This window comes from Numida meleagris, chromosome 5, assembly GCF_002078875.1.
Source record: "Numida meleagris isolate 19003 breed g44 Domestic line chromosome 5, NumMel1.0, whole genome shotgun sequence".
Classification (NCBI taxonomy): Eukaryota; Metazoa; Chordata; class Aves; order Galliformes; family Numididae; genus Numida; species Numida meleagris.
The window spans coordinates 49,329,689-49,343,049 of NC_034413.1; the positions used below are offsets into that span (position 1 = coordinate 49,329,689).

Consider the following 13,361-nt stretch of genomic DNA (forward strand, 5'->3'; position numbering starts at 1 on the left):
AAGTAATACTCTTCTCACACTGCAGATCCAAATTTTAATATTCAGATGTTGAAAGGCTCGATTCGTTAACAATCACTTCTTTTAATATCATCAGCTACCCCTGGTCCTCCTTCCACACCGTGGGTCACTAGTGTCACCCGAGAGAGTATTACAGTCGGATGGCATGAACCAGTCACTAATGGTGGCAGCGCTGTCATTGGATACCACTTGGAAATGAAGGACAGGAATAGTATATTATGGCAGAAGGCTAACAAGACCCTCATTCGCACAACTCACTTTAAAGTCACAACCATCAGTGCTGGCCTTATCTATGAATTCAGAGTTTATGCTGAAAATGCAGCTGGCATTGGAAAAGCAAGTCATCCTTCCGATCCAGTCCTCGCAATTGATGCTTGTGGTATGTATTCTCTAGAAAATCAAAAAGCCCAACCATTGAAGTGGTGCTTTTTCTTTTCCCCGGTGATATTCTGTCTTGTGGAGTAAGCTAATACTCAAAACATTCATTAATATTATTTTAAACATTGTTATTCAGTTGCAATACTTTCATGTTTTCTACCACAGAACCACCAAGAAATGTTCGTGTCTCAGACATTTCCAAGACTGCTATTACTTTGTCATGGCAGAAGCCAGCATTTGATGGTGGTAGCAAGATCACTGGATACATTGTAGAAAAACGTGATTTACCAGATGGCAGATGGTCAAAAGCTAGTTTCACCAATGTTATTGAGACTCAGTTCACAGTGTCTGGTCTGACACAGAATTCCCGGTATGAATTCCGAGTCTTTGCTAAGAATGCCATCGGTTCCATTAGTAATCCATCAGATGTTGTGGGTCCTATTACCTGTGTTGATACATATGGTAAGTGTTTTGCAATGATATAACAGTACCATTTTATGACGCTAGAAAGCTTAAAGGCAGCACTGTTTTGTAGAACCATAGCCTTTTTAATAAGGAAAGCTAATTTATCTTGATTGATTTAATAAACTTGAATGATTGTGAGCTTTTTGAGCATGACTGTAATTAGCATCTTTGACTGTATCTGCATTTTTTAAGTTGTGGCATTTTTATTCTTTTTAGCAACAGAAGTAAGCCCATGCCCCATGGACAAAGTGATGATATTTATAATATGTTGTTGCCTTTTTTTTGTAGAGGTAGTTCTAACTCATTCCAGGTTTCTGGTTCAAGTTACTCATGCTAGCTTTAGTTGGTATTTATAAAATGCTTCTAACTGTTAGCTTAGAAAAGGTATTGCTATTTTTATTAAAGTCAAGTCTAAACTGCATTTTTATTCTCATTTTTTTTTAAGGTGCACCTGAAATTGATGTGCCACCAGAATATACGGAAGTAGTGAAATACAAAGCAGGAACTTCTATTAAGCTAAAACTAGGCATCTCAGGAAAGCCTATACCAACAATTGAATGGTTCAAAAATGGCAATGAGCTGCAAACCAGTTCACTACTGTCTGTTGAGAACACAACAGAATTTGCTTCTATACTCATCAAGGATGCAACCCGACTCAACAGCGGCACCTACGAACTAAAATTGAAGAATGCCATGGGTTCAGCATCAGCCCATGTTAGAGTACAGATACTCGGTATGTCTTGAGAAATTACTGTGTAATACTGTTAAACAATAATCTATTAAAAAATTCTTAACACCTTATTTCTTGCACTTTATACAGACAAACCCGGACCCCCAACTGGACCAATACAGTTTAAGACAGTCACTGCTGAAAAGATTACAATAATGTGGGACCCTCCAGCAGATGATGGCGGTGCACCTGTAACACACTATGTTGTTGAAAAGCGAGAGACAAGTCGTGTTGTATGGTCTTTAGTTTCTGAGAAACAGGAGGGGTGTATTATAACTACAACAAAACTTATCAAAGGAAATGAATATGTGTTCCGTGTCCGTGGTGTGAACAAGTTTGGAGTTGGTGATTCCTTGGAGTCTGAACCAGTTATAGCCAAAAACTCATTTGGTAAGAACCATATAAAATCACAAATGGAACTGAATCATCCTATGTGATATTTGTACATAGTATTCATCTACTGACATTAATATATATATATATATATTTTTTTAATTTAGTTGCACCTGGACCACCTGGTGTACCAGAAGTCACAATGATAACCAAGAATTCTATGACTGTTGTCTGGAGTAGGCCCACTGTCGATGGAGGTAGCGAAATATCAGGATATTTTCTTGAGAAGCGTGACAAGAAGAGTCTTAGCTGGTTCAAGGTTACTAAGGAAACCATTCGTGACACCAGACAGAAAGTAACAGGTCTGACTGAAAACAGTGAATATCATTTCCGAGTTTGTGCTGTCAATGCAGCTGGACAAGGTCCATTCTGTGAAGCTTCTGACTTCTACAAAGCCGTAGATCCTGTTGGTAAGAGAAAATGTGCAGTATGTCTAATTGTTTAGAGATCAATAGGCAACAAGCAATTAAGATGGCTTGCACCAATGTAACTGCAAGAGATTTTATTCCTTTTTATGATTATTTGTATGTATGGCTTCTGATTTTCTTTTCTTAAACTATCACTTACAGATAAGCCAGGCTCACCAACAAAATTGAAGGTTGTGGATACAACTAAGACATCTGTCACCCTTGGCTGGATTAAACCTGCTTATGATGGAGGAAGTCCGATTACCAGCTATGTGGTTGAGAAAAAGGAAGGTGAAGAGCAAGAATGGACTATAGTCAGCTCTAAGGGAGAAGTGAGAACAACTGAGTATGTTGTATCCCATCTTCAGCCAAGCGTTAATTATTATTTCCGCGTGTCTGCTATAAATTGTGCTGGACAAGGAGAGCCTATTGAAATGACAGAACCTGTTCAAGCTAAAGATATTCTCGGTACTGTACCTTTCAGTAACTTTTCTGTTAATTTTTCAGAGAATTTTTTATTTTACATTCCAAATATGCAATATTCATTTTTATCTGTTTCCACAGTGGCACCAGAGATTGATCTGGATGTTGCCCTTCGGACCTCTATCATTGCTAAAGCAGGTGAAGATGTGGAAATAATGATTCCATTCAAAGGTAGACCTCCTCCAACTGTCACATGGAGAAAGGGTGACAAAAATCTTGAGACTGATGAAAAATATATCATCCAGAACACAGAATCATCTACATTACTTTCTATTCCTCAAGTTACCCGAAATGATACAGGAAAGTATGTTCTTACAATTGAAAATGGAGTTGGAGAACCCAAATCATCATTTGTGAATGTGAAGGTACTTGACACACCATCTGCCTGCCAGAAGCTACAGCTCAAGCATGTTTCTCGTGGCACAGTTACGCTGGTATGGGAGCCACCTCTCATTAATGGTGGTTCTGAAATAACAAATTATGTTGTTGAAAAAAGAGATGCTACAAAGAGGGCCTGGTCAACTGTAACAACAAAGTGTTCTCAAACTACCTTTAAGCTAACTAACCTGTCAGAAAAGACTGCGTTCTTCTTCCGTGTTCTTGCTGAAAATGAAATTGGACTTGGTGAGCCTTGTGAGACATCTGAACCAGTGAAAGCTGCGGACATACCAGGACCTATAAAAGACCTTGCCATGAAAGATTCTACAAAAACTTCTGTTAAATTGCATTGGAGCAAACCTGACTATGATGGTGGTAGCATTATATCAGACTACGTTATTGAAAAGAAACTGCAGGATGAAAAGGAATGGATATATGCAGGCACAAGCAAGAGCTGTGAATTTGAAGTTGAAAAACTTAAAGAGCTGTCTGTCATGGAATTCAGAGTCTTTGCAAAAAATGAAAAAGGCATGAGTGATGGTGTTACTGTTGGACCCATTACAGTAAAAGAACATATAATAACACCTGAAGCTGACCTTTCTGACATTCCTGGAGGTCAAATCACTGTACGAATTGGGCATAACCTACATATTGAATTGCCTTATAAAGGTAAACCTAAGCCATCAATGAGCTGGCTGAAGGACAACCTCCCTCTTAAAGAAACTGAACAGCTTCGTTTCAAGAAAACTGAAAACAAGATAACCTTAAGTATCAAGAATGTGAAAAAGGAGCATGGTGGCAAATATACTTTGATTCTTGATAATGTTGTCTGCAGAAAAACATTTACAATCACTGTCATCACTCTTGGTCCACCATCTAAGCCGAAAGGACCCTTAAGACTAGACGAAGTCAAAGCAGATAGTGTAGTTTTGTCATGGGAAGCTCCTGAAGATGATGGGGGAGGAGAAATTACTGGCTACAGTATTGAGAAAAGAGAAACTTCTCAAATGAACTGGAAGCTGGTGTGCTCGAGTGCTGCTAGAACAACTTTCAAAGTACCAAACCTTGTTAAAGACACTGAATATCAGTTTAGAGTCCGTGCGGAAAACAGATATGGAGTAAGCCCACCTCTTGTCTCAGCAGATGTTGTGGCAAAGCATCAATTCAGAACACCAGGTGCCCCAGGCAAGCCTGTTGTATACAATGTAACTGCTGATGGAATGACCATAGCTTGGGATGCTCCTGCTTATGATGGCGGTTCAGAGATCATTGGCTACCATGTTGAAAAGAAGGAGAGAAACAGTATTTTGTGGCAAAAGGTTAATGTTGCATTAATATCTAGCAGAGAATACAGGATTACTGGATTAGTTGAGGGTCTGGATTACCAGTTCCAAGTATATGCAGAAAACACTGCTGGTCTAAGCCGAGCTAGTGAGCCAAGCAAGTTTACTTTGGCAGTCTCTCCAGTAGGTGAGTGAATGACCAGTCACCCGAGAAAATTCTAGTGTTGTAGATTATTGCGAACAGTAATAAAAATAATTCTTCATTATTTTTTCCCTCTTTCAGATCCACCTGGTACTCCCGATTACATTGATGTCACCAGGGAAACAGTCACTCTTAAATGGACCCCCCCACTGCGTGACGGAGGCAGTAAGATTGTGGCCTACAGTATTGAGAAGCGGCAAGGAAGTGAAGACCGGTGGCTCAGATGTAACTTTACTGATGTCAGTGAATGCCAATATACAGTTACAGGACTCAGTCCAGGCGATCGATACGAATTCAGAGTGCTTGCAAGAAATGCTGTTGGTACCATCAGCCCACCTTCACAGTCATCAGGCTATATCATGACCAGAGATGAAAACAGTAAGATTTCTTAATATAATTGTGTTTGGGTACTGGAGCCAAATAGACTTCCTGGAAGGTGGAAGGTCACAGGGGGGAGAAGCGTATGACTGCCCTTCCACTCCACTCAGAATCATTTCTGGTTTTGCTCCAGGGTAGGAGGAGCTAAATGGAAGACCAAAATCTGACAGACATATGTAATCACTGCTACATTAGAGTTATAACATACATTAATATTTTTCACCTGTTGTAATATGTTGCAGTGTGTGCTAACAGGAAAAATAAGTTTACAGTTCATAATTCTGTATATAAAAATCTTTTATAATTACTGAGTTGAAAAGGCTATCAGAAAAAAATACTTAGCTGTATCGGAATTGATTTATATTTTCCTTTTTCAGTTGCTCCAACAATTGAATTTGGACCTGAGCACTTTGAAGGCCTAACTGTTAAAGCTGGAGAGAGCATTAGACTTAAAGCTTTAATCGAAGGACGTCCAGTACCTAAAGTGACATGGTTTAAGGACGGCAAGGAGATTGAAAAAACAATGAGTATAGAAATAACTACAGGTATTGGATATAGCACAATCTTCATTAGAGATGCTACCCGGGATCATCGTGGAGTTTACACAGTAGAAGCCAAAAATGCATCGGGCACTAAACGAGAAGATATTACATTCAGAATACAAGGTATCGCACCAAACACTTTCAGTATGATTTTTTATACTAGTTTTTTTAGTCTAAGTGCCAGAAAATTACAATTCCAAACCTTTTATTTTGCAGACACACCAGGAAAAGTTGGTGGACCAATACGATTCACAAACGTCACTGGAGAAAAAATGACATTATGGTGGGAGCCTCCTGCTAATGATGGTTGTGCTTCCATTTCCCACTACATCATTGAAAAGCGTGAAACCAGCAGGATTGCATGGGCATTAGTTGAAGACAAGTGTGAAGCTTGCAGCTACACTGCACTTAAATTAATTAAAGGCAATGAGTACCAGTTCCGTGTCTCTGCAGTAAACAAATTTGGAGTTGGCAGACCATTGGAGTCTGATCCAGTTGTAGCACAAATACCTTACAGTAAGTTTCCGTCTCATTCTGTGGAAATAACTGTAGAGTTACCATCTTCTATTTCTAATTACATTTTTCTTTTCTTTTCCTTTTTTTTTTCCTTTTAGCTCTTCCTGATGCCCCAGGAACTCCAGAGCCCACCAACATAACAGGAGACAGTATCACTCTGACATGGGCAAGACCAAAATCAGATGGTGGAAGTGAGATAAATGAGTATATTCTAGAAAGGAGAGAAAAGAAGAGCATGCGCTGGGTTAAAGTGACCAGCAAGAGGCCCATTGCTGAGAACAGATACAGAGTAACTGGCCTTATTGAAGGCAATGAATATGAATTCCATGTCATGGCTGAAAATGCTGCAGGAGTTGGACCTCCAAGTGACGTTTCTAAGCTAATTAAATGCAGAGAACCAGTCAGCCCACCTAGTGCACCTAATGTTGTAAGAGTGACAGATACATCAAAGACTAGTGTAAGCTTAGAGTGGACCAAACCAGTTTTTGATGGTGGTATGGAAATAATTGGGTACATTATTGAGATGTGCAAAGCTGATCTAGAAACATGGCAGAAAGTCAATGCAGAGACTGTTCTTGCTACTAAATATACCGTAGTTGATCTGGAGGCAGGAGAACACTATAAATTCAGAGTTAGTGCAGTCAATGGTGCTGGCAAAGGAGAAAGCTGTGAAGTTCCTGCTTCAGTCCAAACTGTAGACAGGCTTTCTGCACCTGAAATTGATATTGATGCAAACTTCAAGCAGACTCACATTGTAAGAGCAGGTGCAAGTATTCGCCTATTTATTGCCTTCTCTGGAAGACCTGTTCCTACTGCTGTGTGGTCCAAAGCAGATGCAAATCTTAGCTTGCGTGCTGACATTCAAACAACTGACTCATTCAGCACATTGACTGTGGAGGAATGCAATAGAAATGATGCTGGCAAATACGTCTTTACTGTGGAAAACAACAGTGGAAGTAAGTCAATTGCATTTACTGTCAAGGTTTTGGACACTCCTGGTCCACCTGGTCCTATTACATTTAAGGATGTGACCCGAGGATCTATTACTTTAATGTGGGATGCTCCTGTTCTGGATGGAGGTTCACGTATCCATCACTACATTGTGGAGAAACGGGAAGCAAGCCGTCGTAGCTGGCAAGTGGTGAGTTCAAAATGCACTCGACAAATATTTAAGGTCACTGATCTGGCAGAAGGTGTCCCATACTACTACCGAGTGTCAGCAGAAAATGAATATGGCGTAGGTGAACCTTGTGAGTTGACAGAACCAATTGTAGCCACTGAAGAACCTGCTCCACCTAAGAGACTAGATATTGTTGATACTACCAAATCTTCTGTAGTTTTAGCTTGGCTTAAACCTGACCATGATGGTGGTAGTCGTGTTACTGGATACCTTCTTGAAATGAAACAAAAAGGATCTGACAAGTGGATTCCGGCTGGTCAAACCAAGCAACTTACTTTCACTGTTGAAGGCCTTGTGGAGAACACTGAATATGAGTTCCGGGTCAAGGCAAAGAATGATGCTGGCTACAGTGAGCCGAGAGAAGCTTTCTCTTCTGTTATTATTAAAGAGCCACAGATTGAACCAACAGCAGACCTCAGTGAAATAAGTAGACAACTCATAACATGCAAGGCTGGAAGCACCTTTACTATTGATATACCAATTAGTGGCCGCCCAGCTCCAAAAGTGACATGGAAACTTGAGGAGATGAGGCTGAAGGAAACTGAGAGAGTTACCATCAAGACAACAAAAGACAGAACCACACTAACTGTAAAGGACAGTATGAGAGGTGACTCTGGAAAATACTACCTCACACTTGAAAACACTGCTGGTGTGAAAACATTTACTGTCACAGTGGTAGTCATAGGAAGGCCAGGTCCAGTCACTGGCCCAATAGAAATATCATCTGTCTCTGCTGAATCCTGTATGTTGACCTGGAAAGAACCTGAAGATGATGGTGGCAGTGACATTACAAACTACATTGTAGAGAAACGTGAATCTGGCACAACAGCATGGCAGCTCGTAAATTCGAGTGTAAAACGTACACAGATCAAAGTCACCCGTCTCACAAAATACCAGGAGTACAGTTTTCGAGTAAGCTCAGAAAACAGATTTGGAGTCAGCAAACCCCTTGAATCAAAAACTGTAGTAGCAGAACATCCATTTGGTAAGTTAAACTTCTTTTATAAAGCTGTTGTTTTCCTCTGACTGCTGTAAGTATTTGTAATAACTAATATTCTTCCCCACCTCCCATTTGTGCTTAGTCCCACCAAGCCCACCTTCAAGGCCAGAAGTCTATTCTGTGTCTGCAAATGCCATGGCAATTCGCTGGGAGGAACCCTACCACGATGGAGGCAGCAAAGTCATCGGATACTGGGTTGAAAAGAAAGAGCGCAACACCATCCTTTGGGTGAAGGAAAACAAAGTGCCATGCTGTGAATGCAACTTCAAAATCACTGGGTTGGTGGAAGGCCTAGAATATCAGTTCAGAACCTATGCTCTAAATGCTGCAGGTGTTAGCAAAGCTAGTGAAGCTTCCAGACCTGTAGTGGCTCAAAATCCAGTTGGTAAGTGTTACTTTCAATAGTTGTTTTGTTAATTAAGTTAAAGTAGAATTGCATTTCTCATTTTCTGTTTTATTCCTCCAGATCCACCAGGAAGGCCAGAAGTAACAGATGTCACCAGATCTACGGTGTCCCTGAGATGGTCACCACCACTTTATGATGGTGGAAGTAAAGTTATTGGATATATTATAGAGCGAAAACCATATAATGAATCTGGTGATGGACGCTGGCTGAAATGCAATTATACCATAGTCTCAGAAAATTTCTTTACAGTGACAGCTCTTGGTGAAGATGAAGCATATGAATTCCGTGTACTAGCAAAGAATGCAGCTGGTGTGATTAGCAAAGGATCTGAATCAACTGGTGCTGTTATTTGCAAAGATGAATACTGTAAGAAATATTCATTTGGAACAACTAAATACATCAAGTTCCATTTTTAATACCATAATGTAATTCGATTTTAATCTCTTTTTTTCCTGTGACAGCACCACCAAAGGCTGAACTCGATGCCAGATTGCAGGGAGAGGTTGTGACCATTAGGGCTGGATCTGATCTTGTTCTTGATGCAGCCATTGGTGGGAAACCAGAACCAAAAGTCTTCTGGTCCAAAGGCGATAAGGAATTGGACCTATGTGAAAAGATATCTCTGCAATACACCAGCAAACGAGCCATTGCAATTATCAAGTTCTGCGACAGAAGTGATAGTGGAAAATATACTCTAACAGTGAAAAATGCCAGTGGGACAAAGCAAATTTCCGTTCTTGTCAAAGTGCTTGGTATGTATTCCATGATTAATATTCGTGCTTAATATATATTAAAAAAAAAGCACCAGTGTCAATGTATAAATAAGGGAGAGAAAATTTTCCTTAGCTGCTAATAATAACACCTATTTCTACCTCCACCCAGATTCACCAGGTCCATGCGCAGGAAAAATCACAGTTAGCAGAATAACTGAAGAGAAGTGCACTCTGGCGTGGAATATTCCTGAGGAGGATGGAGGTGCACAAATCACTCACTACATAGTAGAAAGGCGCGAAACCAGCAGACTTCACTGGGTTATTGTTGAGGCTGAATGCCAGACATTATCATGCGTGGTAACAAAACTTATTAAAAATAACGAGTACATCTTCCGTGTCAGAGGTGTCAACAAATACGGGCCAGGTGTTCCACTTGAAACAGAACCTGTCATTGCCAGGAATGCTTTCAGTGAGTGTTACTACCTTCCATTCTGTGTCAGATTGTGTGTAATGTTTGTCAAAGGTAAACAATTTGTAAAACAATTTTTTTCCCCACATTTTTTAAAACCAACAGCTATCCCAACACAGCCTGGTACTCCTGAAGAAGTGAGTGTTGGCAAGGAACACATCATCATTCAGTGGACAAAACCAGAATCAGATGGTGGCAGTGAGATTAAGGACTATCTTGTAGACAAACGTGAAAGGAAAAGTCTGCGCTGGACACGAGTGAACAGAGATTACACTATTTATGATACCAGACTGAAAGTTACTAGTCTTATGGAAGGTTGTCAGTACCAGTTCCGTGTCACTGCAGTGAATGCTGCTGGGAACAGTGAGCCTAGTGAAGCTTCACAATACATGTTATGCAAAGAACCATCATGTAAGTTGCCACATTTAAAATATATTTTAACATTGAATAATGGAGCATAAACCCAAATTCACACTTCAACTAGGATACTTGGAAAGACATTGGAACTCACTGAACTAAACAGTATTTGAAAAAATTTAGAAGCAGTTGTAGTTCATTTTAAACACATTTCCCAGCATTTACTGTTAATAAATTATTTTTAACTGTAAAATGTTCCCTTAACCAATGTGAAATGTATTTTCTTCTTTTTCAAAGATACTCCTGCAGCACCTTCAGCTCCAAGAGTTGTGGACACTACTGTGCATAGCATAAGTTTAGCGTGGTCAAAGCCCACATATGATGGCGGTGCTGACATCCTAGGCTACATTCTTGAAATGAAGGAAGAAGGTACTGAACAGTGGTACCGACCACATACGACTCCCACTCTGAGGAATGCTGAGTTCACCGTAACTGGTCTTAAAACAGCCCAGAAATACCAATTTAGAGTTGCTGCTACAAATGTGAATGGTATGAGTGAATTTAGTGAATCATCAGCAGAAATTGAACCTGTGGAAAGAATAGGTAATTTGAAAAATTCAGTGTATATTTTAAAGAATAATTGTATTTTCTTTTAAAACTACTAAAAGATTAATTCATTTCATGTTTCTTGCACCCTTCATCAGAAAAACCTGAGCTTGAGCTTGCTGATGACCTGAGGAAAACAGTAACAGTGAGAGCCGGTGGTTCCCTGCGTCTAATGGTCTCTGTGTCTGGCAGACCTGCTCCTGTAATCACATGGAGCAAGCAGGGTATTGACCTTGTAAGTCGAGGTATTATTGATACTACAGACAGCTACACTCTACTTATTGTGGATAAAGTTAATCGGTACGATGCTGGAAAGTATGTCATTGAAGCTGAAAATCAATCAGGAAAAAAATCAGCGACTATTTCTGTAAAAGTGTATGGTAAGTACTACTGCTATTATAGATAATTATTAGACTACTCATGGTGGATGTTATTCAGGAGTAAGAAATTCAGTCATTTCCAAAGGAAGTCTGCAGTTTTAAACAGCATGAGAATGTTTGGGAAGTCAAAGAAATACAGGAAAATATGAAGTTCTAAAGCTGTGCTAGAATCATAGAATCATTAAGGTGGGAAAAGACCACTGAAGTCATCTAGTCCAACCACCAGCCCATCACCACCATGCCCACTAAACCATGTCCCTAAGTGCCACGACTACCTTTTTCTTGAAAACCTCCAGGGACAGTGACTCCACCACTCCCTGGGCAGCCTGTTCCAATGCATTACCACATTTCCGGGAAGAAATTTTTCCTAATATTCATCTTGAGCCTCCCCTCGCACAATTTAAAGCCATTGCCTCTCATTCTGTCGCTGTTATCCAGAACAAGAGTCCAATTCCTACTTCACTACAACATCCTTTCATGTTGTTGTAGAGAGCAATAAGGTCTCCCATAAGCCTTCTCTTCTCCAGACTAAACAATCCCAGTTACAAATGAAATCCTACTGCTGTTTGTTTATTTGTTTGTTGTTTTGTTTTGTTTTGTTTTAATTCAGAACTCAATCAGAGGAAAGGATCCAAAAGAAAAAAAATGATATATTACTTTCTTTTTGGTTTAGATACACCTGGGCCACCAGCTGCAGTGAGAATTAAGGAAGTATCAAAAGATTCTGCAACACTTACTTGGGATATTCCAACCATTGATGGTGGAGCCCCAGTCAGCAATTATATAATTGAGAAACGTGAAGCTTCCATGAGAGCTTACAAGACTGTCACTACCAAATGCAGCAAGACATTTTATAGGGTTACTGGACTTCTAGAAGGAGCTTTGTATTATTTCAGAGTACTGCCAGAAAATATTTATGGCATTGGTGAAGCTTGTGAAACATCTGATGCAGTATTAGTATCTGATGTACCTGTGGTACCACAAAAACTTGAAGTGATTGACACCACCAAATCAACTGTTACCCTTGCTTGGGAGAAACCAGCGCATGATGGTGGCAGCAGATTGACTGGCTATGTTATTGAGGCCAGCAAAGCTGGAACAGAAAGATGGTTGAAAGTAGTGACAGTAAAGCCTACCATCTATGAACATACAATTATCTCTCTCAATGAAGGCGAACAATACTTGTTCAGGGTCAGAGCACAGAATCAGAAGGGTGTTTCAGAACCACGAGAGATTGTCACAGCAGTGACAGTACAGGACCAAAAAGGTAAGTAGCTACTGCTAAAAATAACAGGGTGAAACTGACACCAAATGAATGCGATACTTATAAAATGGATATTGAAAATATCAATATTTTTTACTTTTCTTAGTTCTGCCAACAATTGACCTTGCTGGAATACCTCAGAAGACAATTCATGTACCTGCTGGCAAGCCCATTGAGTTAGCTATTCCAATTGAAGGACGGCCACCTCCAGCTGCATCTTGGTTCTTGGCTGGTTCTAAACTAAAAGAGTCAGAACGCATCAAAATGGAGACTGTTGCCAAAATGGCTAAACTGATGGTGCGTGAGACCACCATTCATGACACCGGAGAGTATACGCTTGAACTGAAGAACACAACTGGAACAGTTACTGATACAATAAAAGTTATAATCCTTGGTAAGAACTTAACTTAGGAAAATAATTGTCTGTGATCTTTGTCTGAACTTTGCTACCACCGGTATGATTCTTTCTCTCAACGTTATTTTTTGGCCTTTAATTTTATTTTTCATAGACAAACCTGGACCACCTGTTGGACCTATCCGAATTGATGAAATTGATTCAAATTATGTAACCATCTCCTGGGAGCCACCTGAGCTGGATGGTGGAGCTACACTTAGTGGCTATGTGGTAGAGCAGCGTGATGCTCACCGTCCTGGATGGCTGCCAGTTTCAGAGTCAGTAACCAGAACAACATATAAGTTCACCAGGCTTGTTGAAGGTGCAGAATATGTGTTCCGTGTGGCTGCTACAAACCGCTTTGGAATTGGATCTTACCTGCAGTCTGAGATTATAGAATGCAAGAGCAGAATTCGTAA

General features: G+C 40.1%; 1 protein-coding gene across 1 annotated transcript in view; it reads left to right on the top strand.

Moving 5' to 3' along the window:
* Positions 1–13,361, top strand: part of LOC110400102 (titin-like) — a 243,014-nt gene that overhangs the window by 213,989 nt on the left and 15,664 nt on the right. Inside the window, exons 226-246 of the mRNA XM_021399719.1 lie at positions 95–397; positions 562–858; positions 1,307–1,594; positions 1,682–1,981; positions 2,092–2,394; positions 2,554–2,859; positions 2,956–4,722; positions 4,819–5,115; positions 5,493–5,780; positions 5,874–6,173; positions 6,272–8,338; positions 8,436–8,738; positions 8,820–9,125; positions 9,221–9,511; positions 9,642–9,941; positions 10,047–10,352; positions 10,596–10,901; positions 11,003–11,284; positions 11,958–12,551; positions 12,655–12,942; positions 13,058–13,357. Coding sequence (XP_021255394.1) covers positions 95–397; positions 562–858; positions 1,307–1,594; positions 1,682–1,981; positions 2,092–2,394; positions 2,554–2,859; positions 2,956–4,722; positions 4,819–5,115; positions 5,493–5,780; positions 5,874–6,173; positions 6,272–8,338; positions 8,436–8,738; positions 8,820–9,125; positions 9,221–9,511; positions 9,642–9,941; positions 10,047–10,352; positions 10,596–10,901; positions 11,003–11,284; positions 11,958–12,551; positions 12,655–12,942; positions 13,058–13,357 — 9,792 coding nt within the window. The remainder of the gene's footprint in view (positions 1–94; positions 398–561; positions 859–1,306; positions 1,595–1,681; positions 1,982–2,091; positions 2,395–2,553; positions 2,860–2,955; positions 4,723–4,818; positions 5,116–5,492; positions 5,781–5,873; positions 6,174–6,271; positions 8,339–8,435; positions 8,739–8,819; positions 9,126–9,220; positions 9,512–9,641; positions 9,942–10,046; positions 10,353–10,595; positions 10,902–11,002; positions 11,285–11,957; positions 12,552–12,654; positions 12,943–13,057; positions 13,358–13,361) is intronic.